The following is a 22,277-nucleotide window of genomic DNA, read 5'->3' as shown; positions in this document are numbered from 1 at the left end:
GAATAAGAATCTCAAAGAGCGATGAAAAGTTGCAAGAGTGGTCATGATCGAGGCTCCCAGATGCTTGGTTATTCTACCCCCAATTTCTAGTCGGGGAGGAGACAGCACCCAGCTCTTGGAGGACTCCACAGACACAGGGGATTGTTTGTCTATTGTCAGAAAAGAGCAGCAAAGGTGATCGGGTATGCAAGGAGGAGCTTAGCTTCCAGCAAAGTCTCCTTCATCAGTGGTCTCATAATACTGCTCCTTCATAAACTTGAGACTCCCTGGAGGCCCCAGACACACATTTGAGCATTTGGGGCAACTGACACTTACACAGAATTGTGTTGGGACCCCTTTCATACCTTGCAAAGTTTCTGTTCCATCCAATTAACATGGGGGTGTTTAACTCTTTCAGAGGCTAGAGGTTACTATAACTTGGATTGGTTGCAGTGACAGAAGAATGGCTAGATTGCACTATGTTTCATTTAATCCTGATGATTCTATGATTAAATGGACCACAGCGAAACAGATATCCACCAGAACTCCAGAGGTTTTATTCTAGAAATGCACCAATGGCATCACTCCCTGTGGAGTTATTAGTTAAATCCCCTGTGGTTTTTATAATATACTGGGGCTTTGTAGTCTTGCCTCTCTACTAAACCAATTATGTGTCAGGAACAGTACCTATTTAATGTGGGTTTATAAAGTAGTTTTAGAACAATTTCAGAACATTTTTCATTTCCTTACAGCATCCTTGTGAGATTATTTAGTATTATCCTTTTGCTTTTCAACGGTAAGAGGTTAGGGACTTACCTGGTGGTGCAGTGGTTAAGAATCCGCCTGCCAATGCAGGGGACACGGGTTCGATCCCTGGTCTGGGAATATCCCACATGCTGTGGAGCAACTAAGCCTATACACAACTACTGAGCCTGCACTCTAGAGCCTGCGAGCCACAAATACTGAGCCCACGTGCTGCAACTACTGAAGCTCGTGTGCCTAGAGCCCACGCTCCACAACAAAGAGAAGCCACTGCACTGGGAAGCCCTCGCACTGCAACGAAGAGTAGCCCCCGCTTGCTGGAACTAGAGAAAGCCCATGTGCAGCAATGAAGACCCAATGCAGCCAATAAAATAAAGAAACTTAAAAAATAAATAAATAAATAAAAGATCTCTTTCTAAAAAAATGGTAAGAGGTTAAACTGTAAAGAAACTATAAAGAGTAATTTGCTTAAGGCTACATAACAGTGGAAGGATGGAGTCAACATGAGAACTCCACTTCAGACTTCATTCATCATATCATGTGCCACAGCTGATGTACACACTGCAAACTTGCAGGGTCGGAAGAGACCTTAAGATAACATAGTCCAGCTTTATTACAGATGTTTAACCCCTTTGGCAACAATCCTGCCCAATGGCCACTCTGCCTCTGCTCAAACATGCCCTATGGAGATATGCCTTTCCATTTCTCTCCACTGCTGAGATCATGGTTTTGAAATAGGGTGGCTACATTTCCTTCTTCCCCAGCAAACACTCCTCAACACCTTTGGTCTGCTCTCTCTAGTATGGAATTCTTTATTATGAATGCTTTTCTAGGTAGCGATGTGGCACACAGCAGGCTAAGAGGATGTACTCCTTCCTATTTCTGGACTCCTGATGGCTGCAGTGGATTAAGCAGCCAACATACAGTTCTTTGTCCATGTCCAGGAGCTACACACCCTAGAGCTGACAGCTGACTGACCAGGAGACAGTTACTCAGATCAAGGCTCTTGGAGGCTCACTGGAGGGCATCAACACAGAAAATCAAGTGGTACTCCTGGTAGGCGTGCCTATGGAGGCTACCCTTGGCCAGTGTGGGGTGGAGACCTTGACCACTCAGGAAGTAGCTAGCCGCATGCTTGGAGGTAAAGTCCATTGTACCCCAGCCTGTGCTGGGAAAGTGAGAAGTAAGACTCTCAAAGTGGCCAAAAAGTATGAAAAGGAGGGGTAGTGAGAGGAGGAGGAGATGCTGATGGGCTGGGTCAAGTGGCAGATGTAGTACAAGTGACGCTTCATCAAGGTTGTACCACTTTTGGCAAAAAGAAGAGTGCCAATGCTAACTCTTAAATTCTTTGTGATACTGTTTTTTTTTTCCTAGTAAAGCCACTTGGTGTGATTAAAAAAATTGCTAGGTACAAGGTGGGTCCTTGCTTATCTGACCTACTTATGGTTGCTGGGCTCAAGGGTCTGTCAGGAAATATTTCAATCTGGTTCTAAAGAAGGAGCTCAGGATTGAGAGTGCTAGCTCAGTGTTCTCATTAGACCATAGTCTTCTGTCTGGTTGCTAGACTGGATTCTCCAATCCTGAAGATCAAGGGAATTGATACTACCACCTGAACTGTTTAGTTGAGTTTATTAATTTAGGCTTCCTCCTAGGTAGTTTAAATGAAAAAGTAGTGGGAATGACCAAAGAACGGTCTCCAGTCAAAGATAGCTTAGCTCATTCTAGTAGCTCCCCTCAAGTAAGACCTATGGCATTTTCTCCCAAGTAAGTTCCAGGATCCAGAGAACAGTTTCCATTCTAATCAGACAAGCTATTACCCAGAAAAGCTTAGCACTGACGGCAGAATGTGCAAACTCACCTTGTTGGGCTTCCTGGTTTACAAGTGGGAATCAGCTAATTTAGAAATCAGCAGTCTCTTATTAAAATGATGGAGACTTTTAACACTGGAAGAAAGAAATCAGGTTCCCAATAGGGAAGGTAGAAAACTAGTGATACCAAGGCCAAGTCAGGGCTCACCACTGTGTACCCCCTCAGTAGTTCAAGGGAAGGCTATTGGCTAGCAAAAGCTGTGAATTATGACCTCATAATAACAGCCAGGAGCTGTCGGTTACCGACTAAATAAGGTTTGGTTTTTAGACACAAATGTGTTTTGTTTTTAGAGGACATTTTAATGCTCTCCTGCCTACACGCCAGTAATCTGGAGTCAAAGATGTTGTCACTTAGACATTCATGTGACCTTCCTACCTTGGATCTCTAGATCCCTGCCATCTAACAAGAGAGACTTGCTTCATGGGGTTGATGTGAGTCTTTCGGGGCACCTTGGATCAGAAACCTTGCCTTGGCTTTTCTTTAGAGCAATTATCAGCTCCTTAAAATAGAAAATATTTGATTGAAAGAAGGCTTATAAATCTTTAGAATGTCTTTCCTGTCTACAAAGAGCTGAAGTAGAAGAAATTGTTTAGCTTATAAGATGCAAGATTTAGGTTAGATGCAAGGGAGATAGTTCAGAATAGGTGACTATAGGATGTCACAGAATTCACTCTGAGTGGCTTTCAAGACAGAAGAACTTAATATTAATGTAGTGGAAGTGATAATTGAAAGTCAGAAGTTGGCTCTGCTATACAAGTCACTCCATTGAGTTTGGACAAATCACTTCCCCTTTGTGAGTCTCACTGTGCCCATCTATAAAATGGGGAGGAGGTGGACTAGACAATCTTTCCAGGTCTGACATTCTATGAATTTCAGTTATTCATGTGACAGCATGGTTGGACCTTGAGGGCATTATGCTAAGTGAAATAAGTCATACGTAAGGAAGACAAGCACCATATGATCTCGTTTATATGTGGAATCAGGGGAAAAAAACCCTAAACCCAAACCCATCATACAGAGAATATATTGGTGGATGCCAGAGGTAGGGGAAAAAGTGAAGAGGGTCAAACAGTACAAACTTCCAGGTATAAAATAAATAAGTTCTGGGGATATAATGTACAGCATGGTTATTACAGTGAATAATATTGTATTGAATATTTAAAAGTTGTTAAGAGAGTAGACCTTAAAATTTTCATCATAAGAAAGAAAAACAATTGTAACTATGGTGGTGATGGATGTTAACCAGACTAACTGTGGTGATCGTTTCACGATATATACAAATACCAAATCACCATGTTGTGCACCTGAAACAAATACACTGTTATAAGTCAATTATATCTTACTAAAAAAATTATGGGGTACCTGCCGTGTTCCAAAAGCTGTTGTGAGGATTTAGAAGTGAACAAAACAGGCAAAATCCCTTCTCTAGAGGCATGACACAGGCCACAAACATATATGTCAGGTGGTGCTAAGCGTTATGAAGAATCTTGAAGCCCAGCAAGAGGGAGGGAGCAATGGGAGAGGCACTGTTTTTATATAGGGAGATCAAGGAAGACCTGCCTGATAAGGTAGCATTGGAGCAGATATCTAAAGGAAGCAAGGGAGACTGCCATGCAGCTACTTGGATGAGGAATATTTCAGGCCAAGGGACTGAGGCTAGATCAGTAAGAGGGGAGTGTGACTGGAGAAATCAAGTGAGGGGAGAGTGGTAGGAGATGAGGAGAAAGTGCAGGAGGCCAGATCATACAGGGCCTCGTAGGCATTGGAAAGGGCTTTGGAGGGCTTTGAGCAGAGTGACATGGTCTGACATGTTTTAAAAGGGTGATTCAGAAAAAAAATGGGGGGTGATTCAGGCTGCTAGGAGAAGACTAGATGATGTGGGGCTGAGAGGATATCAGTTAGCAGGCTACTACAATCATCCACGTAAAAGGTCATGGTGGCTTTTACAAGGGGGAGGTGGTAGTGGGGAGGGGAGGTGGTCAGATTCTAGGGTAGTCTGGAATGAATCAAGGCTTGAAGGCTCTTCTGATGGACATCTCATGATTTCCTCTATTCTTTGAGCCCTTTTTAAACATTATGAGCCTATCATTGCAGTTCACATACTTCAAACAGAGGAAAGCTTGATTTATCCTTTTCGTGAATTCCCCAAATTACTAGTCCTTCTCAAATCAGAGTAGGAAAAAATAACCTAAACAGACAATTGATAACAGAGGGCTGACCCTCTTTGAGCTTGTTAAGGTTGTTCCATTCCAAGGCTAAATGCCATTTTACTGACTGCCGAACAAGAAGACACTAAAAGCCTCCACGTCATCAAGAATCGTTCTGGCATATCAGTTGGGGCTGCCTGATCATCCTGCTTGACACTGGTATTGGTCTACTCTCTCTGTCCCAAACACATTCTCAATCTACATGATTATGTCAGCATGACATCAAATAAAGTAAGAGTTTGGAAACTGTCCTATGTATCAGATCAATGTAGACAATTTGGAGAGTTTAGATCAGAAATAATATATATAGACTTATGTCACATTTCCTCCCTCTTACATGTTTCCTCCCTACTAAGGAAATCTAGGAAAATGTTTTCCTGTATAATTTGATACTTGCCATCTTTTCTAAAGTAACAACTCTGCTGCCAACAAAGTCAGGGCAAAGAATGGATTACATAGATTTTTGCAATTGCCTCAGTGATAGAACTCATTCCTCTGTTAAAGACCAACCCTTTCTTCTGTTGCAGTCTCCTTTCTACTTCTCTTGGCAAACTCTAGCTAAAACAGCCATATAGATTTTCTTTCCTTTGAACAAAGATACTTAAGCACTAAACTGGAAACTTAAAAATAAAAGAATGATGAAGCATGAATACTCTCTCATCTAAGCTCTCTTACATCAGAGAGAGACACTAAGATATTTAAAGCATCACTTAAAACAACCCTATACTTTTATGCAGAAAGGTTAAAAGGTTTAGAATACAAATGAACTTTGCTCTCTGATCCAGACTTGCTGTAAGACTCAGGGTAAATCATTGCTTTTTGTTTTCTTTTAATAAATCAGGGTGAACCTTTTTAAAGAATGAATAAAGTGCTAATGACCTTAATATATAAAGAGTTTAGATAAAACAGTAAGGAAAAGATGAAGACTCTAGTAGAAGAATGGGTTAAAAAATTAACAGATACAATGGAGAAAAGACAGTCTCTTCAATAAGTGGTGCTGGGAAAACTGGATAGCTACACGTAAAATAATTAAATTAGAACACTCCCTAGCACCATACACAAAAATAAACTCAAAATGGATTAAAGACCTAAATGTAAGGCTGGACATTATAAAACCCTTAGAGGAAAACATAAGCAGAACATTCTTTGACATAAATCGCAGCAAGATCTTTTTGACCCATCTCTTAGAGTAATGAAAATAAAAAACAAAAATAAACAAGTGGAACCTAAACTTCAAAGCTTCTGCACAGCAAAGGAAACTATAAACAGGATGAAAAGACAACCCTCAGAATGGGAGAAAATATTTGCAAACAAAGCAACCAGCAAGGGATTAATCTCCAAAATATACAAACAGCTCATGCAGCTCAATATCAAAAAAACACAACCCAGTCAAAAAATGGGTAGAAGACCTAAATAGCCATTTCTCCTAAGAAGACATACAGATGGCCAACAGACACATGAAAAGATGCTCAACATCACTAAATATTAGAGAAATGCAAACCAAAAGTACAATGAGTACCTCACACCAGTCAGAATGGCCATCATCAAAAAATCTGCAAACAATAAATGCTGGACAGGGTATCGAGAAAAGGGAACCCTCCTGCACTGTTGGTGGGAATGTAAATTGATACAGCCACTATGGAGAACAGTATGGAGGTTCCTTAGAAAACTAAAAATAGAACTACCATATGACCCAGCAATCCCACTCCTCAGCATATACCTGAAGAAAACCATAATTCAAAAAGATACATGCACTCCAATGTTCATTGCAGCACTGTTTACAATAGCCAGGACATGGAAGCAACCTAAATGTCCATCAACAGAGGAATGGATAAAGAAGATGTGGTACATATATACAATGGACTATTACTCAGCCATAAAAAGGAATGAAATTGTGCCATTTGCAAAGACCTAGAGACTGTCATACAGAGTGAAGTAAGCCAGAAAGAGAAAAACAAATATTGTATAATATCACTTATATGTGGAATCTAGAAAAATGATACAGATGAACTTTTTGCAAAGCAGAAGTAGAGACACAGACATAGAGAACAAGTGTCTGGATACCAAGTGGGAAAGTGAGGGGTCGGATGAATTGGGAGATTGGGATTGACATATATACACTACTATATATAAAATAAATAACTAATGAGAACCTACTGCACAGGGAACTCTACTCAGTGCTCTGTGGTGACCTAAATGGGAAGGAAATCCAAAAAAGAGGGGATCTATGTATACTTATAGCTGATTCATTTTGCTGTACAGCAGAAACTAACAGAACATTGTAAAGCAACTATACTTCAATAAAAATTAATTAAAAAATTGACAGTTGATTCACAGAATAAAGCAAATTTCTTATCATGAAAAGATGTGAAATACCACTTATAATAAAAGAAATTCAAATGTAAAACAATGAGATAGTATTTTTTACCTGTCAGATCGCCAAAGATTTTTTTAAAATTCTTGATTTTTTTGCAATCTGTGATTGCAAGGATGTGAGAAACAGGCACTTTCACATATTGTTGGTAGGAGAGCAGTTTGACAATATATATCAAAATTAAATAATGCCCATACTCTGTGATTCTATAATCTTATTACTAGGAATTTACAGATATAATCATGCAAGTGTTCAAAAACACATATACAAGGATATTCATAACAGCATTGTTTACAAAAGCAAAAACCAAAACCTAAATATCCTTGAAACAATTTAAATGTTCATTAATAGAGGACTGGTTAAATAAAAAGGCACATTTGTATGATATAATACAATATTTTCATTAAAAAGAATACAATAAAGATAAATAGCCTCACAGGGAACGATGTCCACAATGTATTGCTAAGGAAGATAAAACAAGTTGCAGAACATTTGTGAAGAGATGTCTCTGTGTGTGTGTTTGTGTGTATTTGTTTCTGCTTGAATAGGCATAGAAAATACCTAGGAGGACACACCTATATCATTCATAGTGATGACTTGTGAGAGTGGAAATGGGATGTTTTCCTTCACATGCTTTTATCCTTTTTTAATTCTTGTAGTATTACTTTTATAGAAAAAACTCCAAAATAAACAAATGGATGTGAATAAGGGTGGTGGTGACCTTGGACCCTGATACTTCAATAATTTCATACCTCAGTTTAAGAGTTAAGAAATAAGAGAGGGAGCATTGACATATATACACTACCAAATGTAAAATAGCTAGTGGGAAGCTGCTGCATAGCACAGGGAGGTCAACTCGAGGATGGGTGAGGACTTAGAGGGATGGGATGGGGGGGGGAAGGAGTCGCAGGAGGGAGGGGATATGGGGATATATGTGTAAATACAGCTGATTCACTTTATTGTACAGCAAAAACTGGCACAACAGTGTGAAGCAATTATATCCCAATAAGGAGCTTAAAAAAATAGAAATAAGGCAGGGGAGAAAGTAAATATGACAAACATTCTTTTTTGTTGGGTAGACAAAGCCCAGACTGTTTTAAACACCAGGTGTCTCTGTGAGGATAGAAGCCTTCCCTTTGCAGGCCCACTAGAAGGTGGGGAGACATCTATCTGCCTATTTAATGATAACAGGATGGACTGGAGGATCGCTAGAGGTCATTTTTAGCTCCAAAGTTCTATCCACTGTTCTGTTAGGGATAATGGAGCTGATGGTGCCCAAACATCAAATCACTCCAGGTTGCCCTGGAAGAGCAGAGGGGGATTTGGAAATTACACTCTCCAGCTTCAGAGGTATTTGTTTTGGGTCATCACCCCCTTTGCTTGGGGAAGAGGCAAAGGTGGTAGACTCACGAGAGATTTGTCATGGGACCAGCTTCTTTTCCTTCTCTGATTTGACTTTTTTTGGAAGGTGCTTTCAATGCCTTTTTCATATCTGGCTCACAGCCCTCCTTTACTAATGGATAGGCAATAACAATCCACTTGATAGCAAGATGAACCAGGAAGATTGCCCTCATTCAAGCTCCTGGTAATCATGTGCTGATTACCTTCCCTCTACTGAGGACTTCAGAGGGCTGACATACTTCTTGGAATAGAGACTAGCTGCTGGATTGGGGTGACTTAATCCTGCCAGAGGTAACCAAGTGTGCATTTATCGATAGGTCTCTGAATCTGGGATGGCCCTCACTAAGGTGGCTCTCATTCTGACTCAGAGACTTTCTGTGGATACAAAAAAACACTTCCCTCATCCTGTCTTGTCTGGTGGCTTCACTGTCCTTCCAAGCCTAGGGCTTGATTTATCAGTGACAATTCAGCATGATTTGAGGGGTCATTAACCAACTCTCTTTCCTCAAACTATCAACCCTGTGCCTGTATTTTGTGATCGTTTGAGTGATGTGATCAGATACTTATGCTCCCACATATACATCGCTTTCTTATCTCTCACAACATTATACTTCAACTCATTGATTATATATTTACCTCCTCACTTCAATTAAGTTATTCCAAGGGACTTAGTAACCAACTGGATGTGGGTGGCTGAAGGAGAGAGTGAAGATGAAGACATCTAGGCAATTGAAAGGATAAATGGAAGGGTAAAGGTGCTATCGCCTGAGAAAGGATACAGTGGCTAAGGAAGAGGATTTGCAGGGCAAAATGAGGCTGGCCCAAGGATTAAGAACACACTCTGCTGCCAGGCTTCCTAGGTTTGAATCCCAGTTTGTCCACTTGCTAGCTGTACAAGCTTGGGAAAGTCATTTAACCTCTTTGTTAAATGACATGTTAATCTCATGTCCCCATTTGTAAGAATGGATAATAGTATTGGGTTGGTCGAAAATTTCGTTTGGGTTTTTCCATAAGATGTTACAGAAAGACTCGAACGAACTTTTTAGCCAATGGAATATCCTGCATCACAGGATGGTTGTTGAGTATATTGAATAATGTAATGTAGGTTATGTACTTAAAATGGTGCCTGGCACAAAGTAAGTGCTAAGTTAGTGTTTGTTAGTGTTTGACACAGGGAATTTAAATATTTGAAGTACATTTAAAATGTGTTCTGAAATTTGGAAAATAAATTTTGGATTTCCTAATAGATATTGGGCTAGAAAGGGAAAAGTTGCAGAACTCTGGACAGTATCAATATTGAAGGGAGAAAACAATAAGGATTTTGTAGAAGAGACTAAGAAGCAGTGGTCAGAGAGGGAGGAGGAATCAGGTAGGCATGATATCCTGGAAACCAAGAGAGTTGTCAACCAATGAGATTAAAATGGGACACAGACATTGGACCTGTGAGTATGGGGAGGGGTTGGAAGAGAGGAGGGAGAGAGTGCCATTTGGGGAAGAAGATAGATAAAGGGAGACAGCTCAAGATCAATATGGTCAGCTCCTCACACATATTTGTTGAGAGGCAGCCCTGTCCAAAGGGCCCCTGGGTGATTAGTGGGTCCAGCTTCTTTCTTTCATCCCACTTCAGTCCTCTCTGCCGCAACTGCCAATCAGAGGACCAGTAACAAACAGCTGGGATAGTGAGGACTGTTCCCCAAGGTCCCAACTAAGGAGTCACTCAGCCAATGGCCATAGACTCATTCTCCTTTACTACAACTAGGATCAGAGGATAAAGAAGGAGGGCAAGTGAGCATGGGAACCCAAGAACTACTGTTTCTGATAAGACTCAGGGCCCACCTGGCCCAGTGTCCTGAGTCTGAGTGAGGTATCTGAGGCCTTCCTCTGTGAGGTTAATCTCATGAGGGCAACAAGAGTCCCAGGCATTGCTTTCATCACCAACCCTTCACTCCAGCATCCACTGTGAACAGGCCACTATCATTCCCACTACCCATGTCATTGCTCACTTACTCCCTTCTGATAAGTGTGCCATCCCCTTCTTTCTTCCTTTCCAGCTCAAAGCCTATTTCTTTTTTGAAATGTTGCCCACCCCCCTGAAATCTCTTTGTCTACTTTGTAAACAGAGCGGGCTTCTATATCGTCTACATCACGCATTTTGGATAATGTAAGACACATTTCCTTGCACCGTTCTATTTCTGTCCCATGTTGTTGGCATATGGAAAGGAATAAGTACAAGGCAACGTTTGGTGCTCTGGAATAGGACAGCTGGGAGGAGAGATGGAAGGAGGGGGCTGAGTTTTGCACTGATATTTCACACTTGAACTGAGTTTGCGACAAGAACCATAAGTTGAAAAAAACCAATGAGGAGCCTGCGGTGAAAAGGAAATAGAAGATGGCCATCCTATAGATAACTGAGCATGTGAGGTGAAGGAGTGGGCGTGGCTATTACACACAGATGAAACACACCTACTCAGGGACAGAGGAGAAGAGGAAACTCCCCATCTGGACCTGTGTATGTGGGTTAGGGCCATATACAACCATGAGCATCAGGCTACAGAAAGGAAGCCCTGAGTTGGTGGGAACTCTGAAGGTGCAGGGTGGGTGTCAGTCATGGCTAAAAAACCTCATGTGTTTTTTTTTAGTGACTTGCTTTTGAGATTATTTCATAGCCTCTTCCTTGTAAAATACTATGCAGCTAGCTCCCTTGGTCTACTTGGGACCAAGTTTAAACAATTAAATTTTTCTTTCTTAAAGGCAAATACCACTAGCTTAGGTCTTTTGTGTCCCTTGGAACACGGGAGGCCAGGCCCACTGAGAGGGGCGGACCGTTGGACAGCCTGTGCATTGTCTTTTCTCTCCTTGAAACTATAAACTTCTTGAGGGCATTTGCTGTATCTTTCAGTTTTATCATGTGGCATATGATTCGTACCCACACATACTTAGAAAGTTGAATAGAACTAAAGAGAATGAATCATTCACTGGAACTCTGTCATGAACGAGTTGTTTTAGACACTACTTATAGCTGCTTTGTTGATTTTCAGCTTTGTTGTAAGTGTTACTGATTCTGATGATTCCTCAGAGGCAGCGTGGGGTAGTAGAAATAGTGGCTTGGGAGACAGGACATTTGTGCCAGTTTGGGCTCAGTTGAGTCACCCTGGACATGTCATTTCAGACCAAATGATCGCTAAACTCTATGATTCTGCTCTATGAGGGAAGTAGGCCATGTCTACCGAAAGTCAGCACAGATACAGGAGAGGAGAGAATTCACTTTATCAGTTTGACCAATGTGATGCCATGTGGTCATTCTGACATTTTCTTCCAATGGAGTGGCTGATTTATTTTCTTGACTTGATTGACACAGCCCATGTTTTTGGCCTAGAACTTTGACTTTGGAATGAGACTCATAGAATTAAAGCTGTGACTCAGATTATTATAGCAATAAATACCTACTGTTGTATTGGGCAACTCAGGTAACAAAGATTTAATAATATTTTGTATTAATTCTAATGATATGAGTATCAGTATTGAATGCTGTGTGCCACAAATTATGCCAAATGTTAAAAAATAATTCTCATTTAAATCTCACAACCACTTATGATGTAGGTAATATTGAACCCATCATACAGAAAAGGAAACTGATGCTTAATCAGAGCAAACAACTTTCCTAAGGTCATGCAGTCTGAGCTCTTAGCCACTACGTGCTAGTGGGTGCTTAATACATATTTGGAAATGAATAAATGAGATTAGCCAGCAGGAGATATTGGCATGGCTTCAACTAGTAGGAATGGGAGTAGTACTAGTTCCCACGCATTGAATATTCACCATGTCAGGCACTGTTCTAAGTAATATACATGGATTATTTCATTTAATTTTCACTAGAACTCTATGAGGTAGGCTCCATTATCATTGACATTTACAGAGGAAGAAACTGAGGTTTGGAGAGATTAAGTGACTTGTCCAAGGAAGCACATCTACTAAAACTAATAAGACTCTAAAATCTCTGTTCTTTCTGCTACTTCAGGCTGCCTGTAAAAGCAGAGTGACTTTTGCAGTTCTCTCCTTTACTTTCTGTTTCATGTTTAGTATTTGAGATTTATAGGCTAGATACTGTAGGCCCCTTTTTTTGTACCAGTCATCTTTTCCTAGGCCCTCAGTGTCCCCTCTACATTGTGCCATATCTCCCTGGGACCAAGGATCAGATAGGGGAAGGGGTAAGTGGAGTGCTTTTGTTGCTGATTTTCTACAGTCTCAACACAAACAGTTATCGGTGTTGTTGAGACTTAATCTCGCTAGCTCATCTGTGAGACCAATTTTAATTTGGAGCCATCTGCCACAGACAAATGAGTAATTATGGCTGAGCCCAGAGGGGTGGGCCATGGGGAGAAGGTTGGCTTAGCCTCTTTCCGCCTGCCTGCATTGACGCAAGTGACCAAGAAAGAAAATTACTTGGGTGTGCTGTTGATGCAGAGGCCAGTAGCTCTACCTCCCTGTTGCTCAAATCCTTAGACTCCAGGGAATGAGGAGGGATGACTGTGAGGTCATGGCAGCAGAAGGCAGACCATTGTCATCAAGGCCAGGCAGAAGGAGGTAATCTGTGAGCTGGGCCAGCTCGCTCTCTGGCCTCTCCCTCTTGCCATACTGGCAGTGCCTTGGGGTAAGTGCCACTTGCCAGCTGGTCTCTCCACGCAGTACAACAGGCTAAGTCAAACCAATGGAGTGAAGCTGAAAATGTCATTGAACTCTGTCTAGCATTAAATTTTGTTTCAAAAGACTTTAATATATCTTTATCTTATTTCTTCTTCACAACAGCCCCCTATATTGGTAGGGGTGGGTATTGGGTATTGTTAGCTTCACTTTATAGATGAGGAAATTGAGCTGTAGGGTGATTCTGTAACTGGATACTTGTAGAAGACCTTATGACTTGCCCAAGGTCACCCTGTTAGCTACAAGCAGGCTAGCATCTCAAACTCCAAATTAGAGTCTGTTATCCTGTCTTCTAGATCAGTGGTTTTCCAGTGATGCTTGCTCCTCAGGGCCAAGGAGTTATGGGAGTGTGTGTGTGTGTGTGAACAAGTGGGGCTTTGGGCCTCAACCTGCACTTAAACTAGGGCAGCTCTGCTTGGGTCTGTTTGTTTTACATTTCTGCAGGATTTCATTTAATGAAAGACTCTGCTGCTGAAAGTGTTTGAAAACCACTTGTCTAGTATTTCTCACAGAGAGTGTAGTGGGTTGAATTGTATTTCCTCAAAAGATATGTTCAAGTCTTAACACCTGGTACCTGTGAATGTGACCTTATATGGGAAAAGGGTCTTTGCAGATGTAATCAAGTTAAAATGAGGTAGTCCTGGATTAGGGTGGGCCCTAAATCAAATGGCTGGTGTCTTTATAAGAGAAAGGGGAGGGAGTCTTGGACACGGACACACAGGGAAAAGACACAGAGGAGAATTCCATGTAATGATGGAGACAGCGATTGGAGTGACACAGCTACAAGGGAAGGCACGGGACAGATTCTCAGAGTCTCTAGAAGGAACCAGGCCTGCCGACACTTGCATTTTGGACTTCTGGCCTCTTGAACTGTGAGAGAATACATTTATTTTAAGCTACCCAGTTTGTGGTACTTTTTTACGGCAGCCCTAGGAAAGGCACATAGGCCTCTTACCTAGAAATGGGTGGGGTGGACTTATTAAAATGCTGATTCCAGGCCCAACCCCCAAGATTCTAATTTCGTAGGTATGTAGGTAGGAATCTGCTTCATCTTTGAGCAGGTTTTGACCATAGACAGACACAAGCCTCGTCTCTGGACTGGAGCTGGATTTGACCCCTCTGCTGCTGATGCCCCTCTAGTGGTTCCAAGAGTCAGCGGGCCAAAGGGAGTAGGTTTGACAGACAAGAAATAGCCTGGTATGAAACCTTCTGTAGTCCAAAAAATTTTGAGAGACTACAGAGAATAGTGAGAATTATTTGAGTGTTTACCCCAAGGAATCAAAAGCCCCCAGGTGGCCAAAATCTATCCCTAAGGAAATAGGCTGTAGTGCTTAGGGAGTGGATGCTGGCAAGAGGGTCGGTTTTCCGGAGTAGCAAGACCACAGAATCTCTCCTCTCTCTCCCTCCCTCCCTCCCTCCCTCCCTCTCTCTCTCTCTCTCTCTCTCTCTCTCTCTCGCTCTCTCTCTCTCACACACACACAGTATTCTACTTGTTGTCTGGTGCAGGAAATTCTATCTGATAGAGCATCACCATTTTTTTCTTTAAGATTTGGTCCCTATTAAAAACGCAGATGTCTGTGCGAGTGCTGATACTTGCAGCCAGTGTCAGCCATTTACGCCCAGCCTCCGGTCTTCATCTGAGAGCAGTTTTGATAGGGTAGAAGAAGAAGAAGAGCACTATGGGCTGGGGTAAGGGTGGAGAAGAGGGGGTCTTGCTGCCAGCCTGAAGCCAAACTCCTTGCTCAGTAAAGCCAAAGAGGGGACTAGTTTATCCACCCAAAACTGATGGAGGTCAGCTGTGCCCAATCCTTTGGCGAGCTGGAGGAGGGCCTCCATGAAAAGGGACAGGTGTTTGGATTCCGTGTGTGGGAAGAGTGCTGTCCTGAGAGTAGCCTGCCCAGCTGGACACAAGGTCCTTCAGGAGTCCTGTGTTTGCTCACATCCCTGACTGCTTCCAGGTAAACAGATCTTGCTTCTAGCTCCCAGAAAGGCAGAGCTCCAGCACTGTGGCAGCCTGTTGTTATAGTTACTGATATATGACTTATCACAGCAATTCTCAGAGCAATGGAAGAAAATGCAATTTAGTAGCGGCTGGTGGTGGGGGTTGGGAGAGAGAGGAGAAAAGGAAGAGAAGGCTGCTGAAGAGACTTGGAGATGGAGCTGATGGCTTTGTGGGTTGGTATATATGGTATGATATACGGTGGACAAAGGAGGTCTTATACTGGCAGTGAGTCTGAAAGGCTCTTGGTGAAAAACAGCCTGTCCCAAAAAGCTTCACCCAGGTTTCATATGCCTGACATTCTACCAGTAGTGCTTCATTCCTTTGAGTTAAACACTGCTTTTATCCAGGGGGGGTCATGCCTTAGATTGTACTTTAGAGTGAGTTTACCTGGTGCCTTTCTTCCTCAGAGTTTGCCAGAACAATGGGGAAAGATGGAGGAAAGGGTTGGCCATCAAATAAGGACTTGGCCTACTTTCAAAACTCCCGATAGGGCTGCTATTGCTGCTAGTCCTCTCTTTGGAAACTCCTCTGTGCTCTCCCTTCTTTCAAACAGTTATGAAGCTAAATGGGATTGAATATGAAAGTCCAGGATGTCTTGTTCAAGCGGCTAGGTATGTGCTTTTCTGGGAGATACACATAACTGCTTCTTGTTCATTAACAAGTACTTATATACCACGCATTATATACTGGGCACTGGGTCAGGTGCTGATGGGGGATGCATGGAAACCGTTGGACATTAGATTATGCCTCACATTTAAGAAACAATCTATCAATAGTTACAGAGACTAGACATTTACATGAGTAAAGCTGACCAACAGTACATAGTAGTGTGTGATTGGTGTCAAGTGAAGGGTAGAGTCAAAGGCTATATAATCTCAGAGGTGGGCAAGATCATCATGGAGCAGAGTAGCTGGGTAAGCCTTAGTTCAGATTAGCACATTAAATCACTCAGACACTTAGCAGGGCTCTAGGGAAAAGGGGCCCAGAACAAACCAGTTGTGATGGGGATGGTGACGTGGATTGGGTAGAGAACATACTCACACCTCTCTGCTTTGCTGTATGTCCAAATCCTGTAGGCCTGTCCTTTCCAGAGAGGTCATCCATCCTCCACTGATCTACCCTGTCTCAGAACTCCTGTGCTGGGAGTTCTCAGCCTTAACTCAGACTGCCAGGGGAGCAGTACAGCCTAGTGGTTAAGAGGGTGGGTTTAGGAGCTAGGCTGCCTGGGTTTGAATTCTGGCTCTGACATTTATTGTGACCTCGAACAACTGACTTAACCATCCTGTGGCTCAATCTATCTCATCAGTAGCATGGAGACAGTAATAATAGTGCCTGCCTAATAGAATAGCTGAGAGGATTAAATCGTGTAAGATGCTTAGCACAGTGTGGTTGCATACTATTCATTCATAAAATAAATATTTATTGAGAGCCTTTGATATTGCAGGCACTTTCCCAGTGCTGGGATACAGCAGTGAAGAAGAGAGATAAGGTCTCTTCTCTCTTGACTCTGTGTTAAATGTTGATTCAGGCTCTTTACCCAAGGAACTTTTAATCTAGTATCTTGCTTTCTGCTCTATCAATTTCAATTCCTAGTCTGCAAGTTATCAGTTAGCTTATTTTCATTCCTTTTTGTGTAACTAGGCAAGTATGAAAGCTGTGAATCCCCTTTAAACCCAGCTTTGCTCATGTCCCGTAAGATTTGATGTTGAGTATTTTCATTATCAGTATTTTTGAAGCACTTTGCAATTTTGGTTTTGGTTTGTACTATTTCTACTTTGTAATGTATTGTGGTATTCCGTGTTTGATAACTCTGTATTTTCTTTGTTCCTACTACATGCCCCTACTATGCTCCAAAGGAAGAGAGACAGTGGAGACCTGTCTGGCTTGAGGGGTTTAGGAGGGACTAAAGGGGGACAGGACTAGAAAAGACCATTCATGAACGGTGTGTATTGAGTGTGAGGCTTCATGGGCTGGTTTCTCTTCTAATGAAGAGACATTGGAGTCCCTGAAAGGATGGGCAGGAATGACAGGATTGTTATGCTATTTTGGGAAGAATAAGCCAGTATCATTGTTCAGGATGGCTTGAGAGAAAGAAAGAGGCTAGAGGCAGGGAGTCCAGATAGAAGTTTTCATATTAGTCTAGGACAGGGATTCGCAAACCCGAGTGGCATTACAGTCCCCTGGAGGGCTTGCTAAGACACAGCTTGCTGGACCCCACCCCTAGAATGTCTGATTCAGTCAGTTTGTGGTGGGGCCTGAGGCTTTTGCATTTGCATTTTATAACAAGTCCCCCTGGTGATGCTAATGCTGCTGGTCCAAGGACCACACTTTGAGAATCACTCATCTCGGAGAGAGATGATGGGGACCAGAGGCGGGGTGTTGGGAGCTGGGCTAGAGAGGAAAGAAAGTATATGTCAATAAAAGATATTGGGACGGAAGAACTCACAGGGCTTGGGGATTCAACATGGAGACAAGGGAGAGGAAGGACTCAAAGATGACTCCAGAGTATTAAACCTAGGTGTCTCAGAGGATAGAAGAATCACAGGGGCAAAACCCTGAATATCTAGGGGTGGAATGCAGTCACATGAGTGGAACTGGAGAGAGATGTAAGCCCCTGTATCCACCTGCATCTGTGCTGTGGCACTCAACTTCAAAGGCTTCTTGTCCTTCTTCAGGAGAGAGCGGGTGAGAAGGGGAAAGCTCAGGTCTGTGTTTGATTTCTCCTTCTCTCGAATGTAACCTTTGAGTAGGGGAAGGAAATGAAGACATAGAGCAGGGGGTAGGAAGGCTAGAAGGAGCTTGAATATTCTGAGAATGGAGAGGACACTTTTAGGTTGTTTTGAATATATATAGGCAAATACTACTAAGGAAAAAGCAAATGAGTGAAACTCAGTGTGGGCCATGCAGGATAGCTCTAGGATCCCACCTGAGATCATTGATGCTATTTTTGAGAGCAGAGGGTTGCCATGATAGGGCTTCTCAACTCCAGCCTACCTCACCTTCCTTAGTTTCAAGGCTTCTGACCCTGTGGTGCTCTTTTGTCCCTGGCTACCTCCCAGGCTCTGGGGACTTCTTACCTGCTTCTCTCCACTGGGCCGCCTGTAGCTGAGCAGAAGCTCCACAGCGCCCACCACTTCCTTGCGGATGGCATAGAGCAACGCGTCACCGACATACACGCTGTGGTTCAGCAGTAGCTCCATGATCTCCAAATTCTCATTCTCAATGGCAATGAGCAGGGCGCTCCGGCCCAGTGGGTCCATGCAGTTGATGTTGACATTATAGTAGATCTCAGCCTCCTGCAGGGCCTGCTTCACAGTGGCGTAGTCCCCCTTCTCCACAGCATTGAGGAAGGCCTTCTCCTCCGCAGAGAGCTCCGTCTCAGCCCTTACAATTTGCAGGGGGATGCGGTCTCTGTAGGGTGAATAGCTGACCTTTTTGTAGTACAGTTGGGCCATGGTTCATAGCAATTTAGAAACCTGAGTGAGGAGAGAGAGGGAGACCAAAGATAGTCTTAGATACCTGCAGGTCTCAAGTGGCCAGTTATGGAGGCAGCCTTGCTAAGGACTTGAAGAATCCTCAACTGTTTTAAAGCCACACACTTCCTCCTCTTGCAAAAGAGTACAGGAGAAAAAGCCCAGGCTTTTGGGTCAGAAAGATGTGAGTTCAAATCCTGGCTTTATTAGGTCTGTGACCTTAGATGAGTTACTCAGGGTCACTGTGCTTCCATTTATTATTATTAAACTTATCAATATTAATAACATTAATAGCACCAGGCTCCATGCTAAAGACTAATTCCTACCTCATAAAGCTATCGTGAGAGTTAAATGAGATAATGACTGATTAAAGCAACTGGCATAGAGTAAACCTCCTGAGACATAGCACATAGTTTCTTCCTTCCCTTCTGCTGTCTGAAAATACTCGTGATAATACTTCTGATTGGTGATGCAAAGTTGGACCTCGTCTTTGGCCAATTTCCTTTGGACCCTGGGCCCTGTGGGCCTGTGCTAATTTGTAGGATTGCATTTGCAGCTGCCCCAGATGCAGATCATGGACTGAGATCCTGTTGTAGTGCTAACTGAAACCTTCTTCTTACTGCTGCTCACTGGGGAAGGGGTATTGACTCCAACAGACTAAAGCCATGTACCTCCTCTACCCATGCATGATTTTTCCCTCCACCATTCTAAACCAAGCAGCTGACAGATCTGAGAATCTGTTTGATTCAATTCTGAGAAGTGAATGGTCTGTTTTACATGCACCACATCTAAAGCCAGATTTTTAAAGCTCTTTATTGGAATATAATTGCTTTACACTCTTGTACCAGCTTTTGAGGTACACCAAAGTGAATCAGCTGTATTTAGACATATATCCCCATATCCCCTCCCTCCCGCACTCCCTCCTGCTCCCCCTGTCCTTAAAGCCAGATTTTAATACAAGAGATTTCAAAGCAAGAGCTCCTACAATATGCTTAACTTTCTCTGGGAGACCAAGAATAAAAGATAGTCTTTGCCCTTAATTGCATAGAATGAATCACAGTACAGAGCCCTTGCCTTGTAGTTTACAGATTCAATTCATGCACATTTCTCATTGGCTCCTTGTACTAGCCCTATGAGATGGGAATGGTTATACTCCCCAGGAGAGAAACTGAGGCTCAGACCCATTAGGTGATTGACTCCCCTTTCCCTACCATCCCTGGAACCTCCAGCACACCTCTGGAGGCTGAGTTTGGATGAACCTATTTAAGTGTCTTTCATTTCCAAAATGTTTTGCCAGCAAAAAGAAACAGAAATGTGATAAAGGGCCTCTTGTCTCATCTCCTGGATGTAAGAGAAGATGAAGACCTGCAGCTTCCACAAGCATTTGCCTTACTCTTCCAGGTAATTACATCTCTACTTTGGCAGAGTGAGAGGCATATATTATACCAAGTGGCATTTGCAATTCATGTGCTTGTGATCTTCTGGGAAGTTAGTATTTGAAGGTTAGTATTGCCTCTTGCCCTGAATAAGCCCAAATGACAAATTTCTCTCTGCATCCAATCTCAGGAGAGCAGAGTGCTGCATGGTTGTCTTGAGAAGCACTGATATTTTCTTGTGCTACTTTCAAGTAACTCAGCAATGACTAAAGGAAAGTGGCATTTAGAGGAAGCATTTGTCACTAAACAGCAAATTACTTTAATAATACTAATTGTAGGATGCCTCCCTGCTTCCCTGTCTCCATTATAAAGAAAAAAGGGAGGAGAAAGTAGAGACAGTGAGATCTCCTGAAAAGAGACTCAACAACCCTATTCAGTTTATATTTACTTAATTAATCAGTGGAAGCCTTCAATGTGCCTAGCACTGTGCTAGTCACTTTTGGAACAGAAGAAAGAAAAGGTCCCTGCCTTCATCATCTCTCACCTGGACAATTCCACACCCTTATAATTAGTTATCCTCACTCCATTCTCTCCCCCTCCAGATCGTTTTCCATACCACCCCCAAGTTATCATGTGAAACACAAATCTGATCCCATTTCACTCTCCTTGGTTAGTATCCTGCTGCTCTTGTGATAAAATCGACACTCCTTTCTGAGGTCTACTAGGTCTAGGCTTGTGTTTACCTTTCCAATGTCATCTTAAGCCACTCTTCCACCCTCACCCACTATTCTTTTGCCCTGTGGAACTTCTCTTGATTCTTCCAACATACCAAGCTTTCTCCCACCTCCAGACCTTTGATCACCTCCTGGAACACTCTTCTCCAGCTCTTTTCATCTTTCAAGCCTCGACAGAATGTCACCTCTTCAGAGAAGCTCTAACTAACCACCCTCTAAAGTAGTTCGTTTATACTCTTCTCTCCGTTATAGCCTTTTCTCTTCCTTCTTGATGCTAACCAGAATTTCTGGTTACATAGACATATTTCTTTGTCTTCCTGGGCAATAGTGTCTTCAGTCCAATTTGCTTTAAAGCTCAAGTGCAGGGGTTGCATCTATCCTGTTTTTCTAGCACTCGCAGCCAGCCCAGTTCCTGGCACACCCTGGATGCTTGATAAATTGATGAATGAATGAGTAAACCTTCCATGATATTCTCTCACCTCTCTCCATCTCAGTTCTAGTTATACTGAGCATGTTCTCTGAGTTGCCCTTTTATGACCATGCATTTGCACATGGCTTCATCCCACTTTCTCCACTTAAACTCCTCCCTACTTTGGCACCTTGCTCATAGGTTCTCTTCTCTGTGAAGCCTGCCCCCAAGACCCTCAGAAAGTTAGCCAATCTCCCTCTGAGTTCCCCACTGGTATTTAGATCACATTTCTCCATTGTCAGTCAACTGCATGTTTGTCTTCCTGCTATTTGGGTAGGAGTACCTTGATTCCTACCTTCCTACCACTTACGCAGGGTCTGGAACATGACGAGTGCTCAACAAATGGATGTTTAATGAGCAAATACAAGCTAGCTGAGGAGGTTGGCACAGTCACAGAATGAAGGGCTAAGTTATGTGGTACTGATTTAATGCTTTAGGATTTCAGAAAGGGCTCTGTGAAGGTTTCATGGAGAAGGTAGCTGTTACTCAGTCCTTGGAGGATGAATTTAGGGTAAAAATGTGAGGGTAGTTCAGGGACTACAAGAACAAAGGTGGCGAGATTGATCATAGCCTAGTTGGGAGATAGTGGTGGAGGCATGTTTTTAAAGCTATGATAGGATAACTAAAATTACAAGGCAATAGCTCAAAACCTCAGTTTCCCCATATAAAAATGATCTTAAACACTTGCTGCCCATCTGCCACTTATGGGGCTACCATGGAAGAAAAGTCTAGATGTCTTTTCATATGGTGTCACTGGTGGTACTGGGCTAAGCATTATTGCTACAGCAAAGTCTCTGCCCACTTTAGTAAGGTGCAGCTTGGGGGGAAACTGAAGGCAAATGTTTCCCAGCAAAAGGTGAAAACAAAGAGAACTAACTCAATCAGTGCCCTATTGTGTACCAGGCACTATGCCAGGAGCCAGTACAATAA

General features: G+C 42.6%; 1 protein-coding gene across 1 annotated transcript in view; it reads right to left on the bottom strand.

The window, feature by feature from the left end:
- The window catches only part of TRPC5 (transient receptor potential cation channel subfamily C member 5), a 129,414-nt gene extending 110,664 nt beyond the window's left edge, over nt 1-18,750 (bottom strand). Inside the window, exon 1 of the mRNA XM_057718472.1 lies at nt 18,373-18,750. Coding sequence (XP_057574455.1) covers nt 18,373-18,750 — 378 coding nt within the window. The remainder of the gene's footprint in view (nt 1-18,372) is intronic.
- Nucleotides 18,751-22,277: the final 3,527 nt, after the last annotated feature.

Source organism: Hippopotamus amphibius, chromosome X (assembly GCF_030028045.1).
Source record: "Hippopotamus amphibius kiboko isolate mHipAmp2 chromosome X, mHipAmp2.hap2, whole genome shotgun sequence".
Lineage (NCBI taxonomy): Eukaryota > Metazoa > Chordata > Mammalia > Artiodactyla > Hippopotamidae > Hippopotamus > Hippopotamus amphibius.
This window is presented reverse-complemented; position numbering and strand designations above follow the sequence as displayed.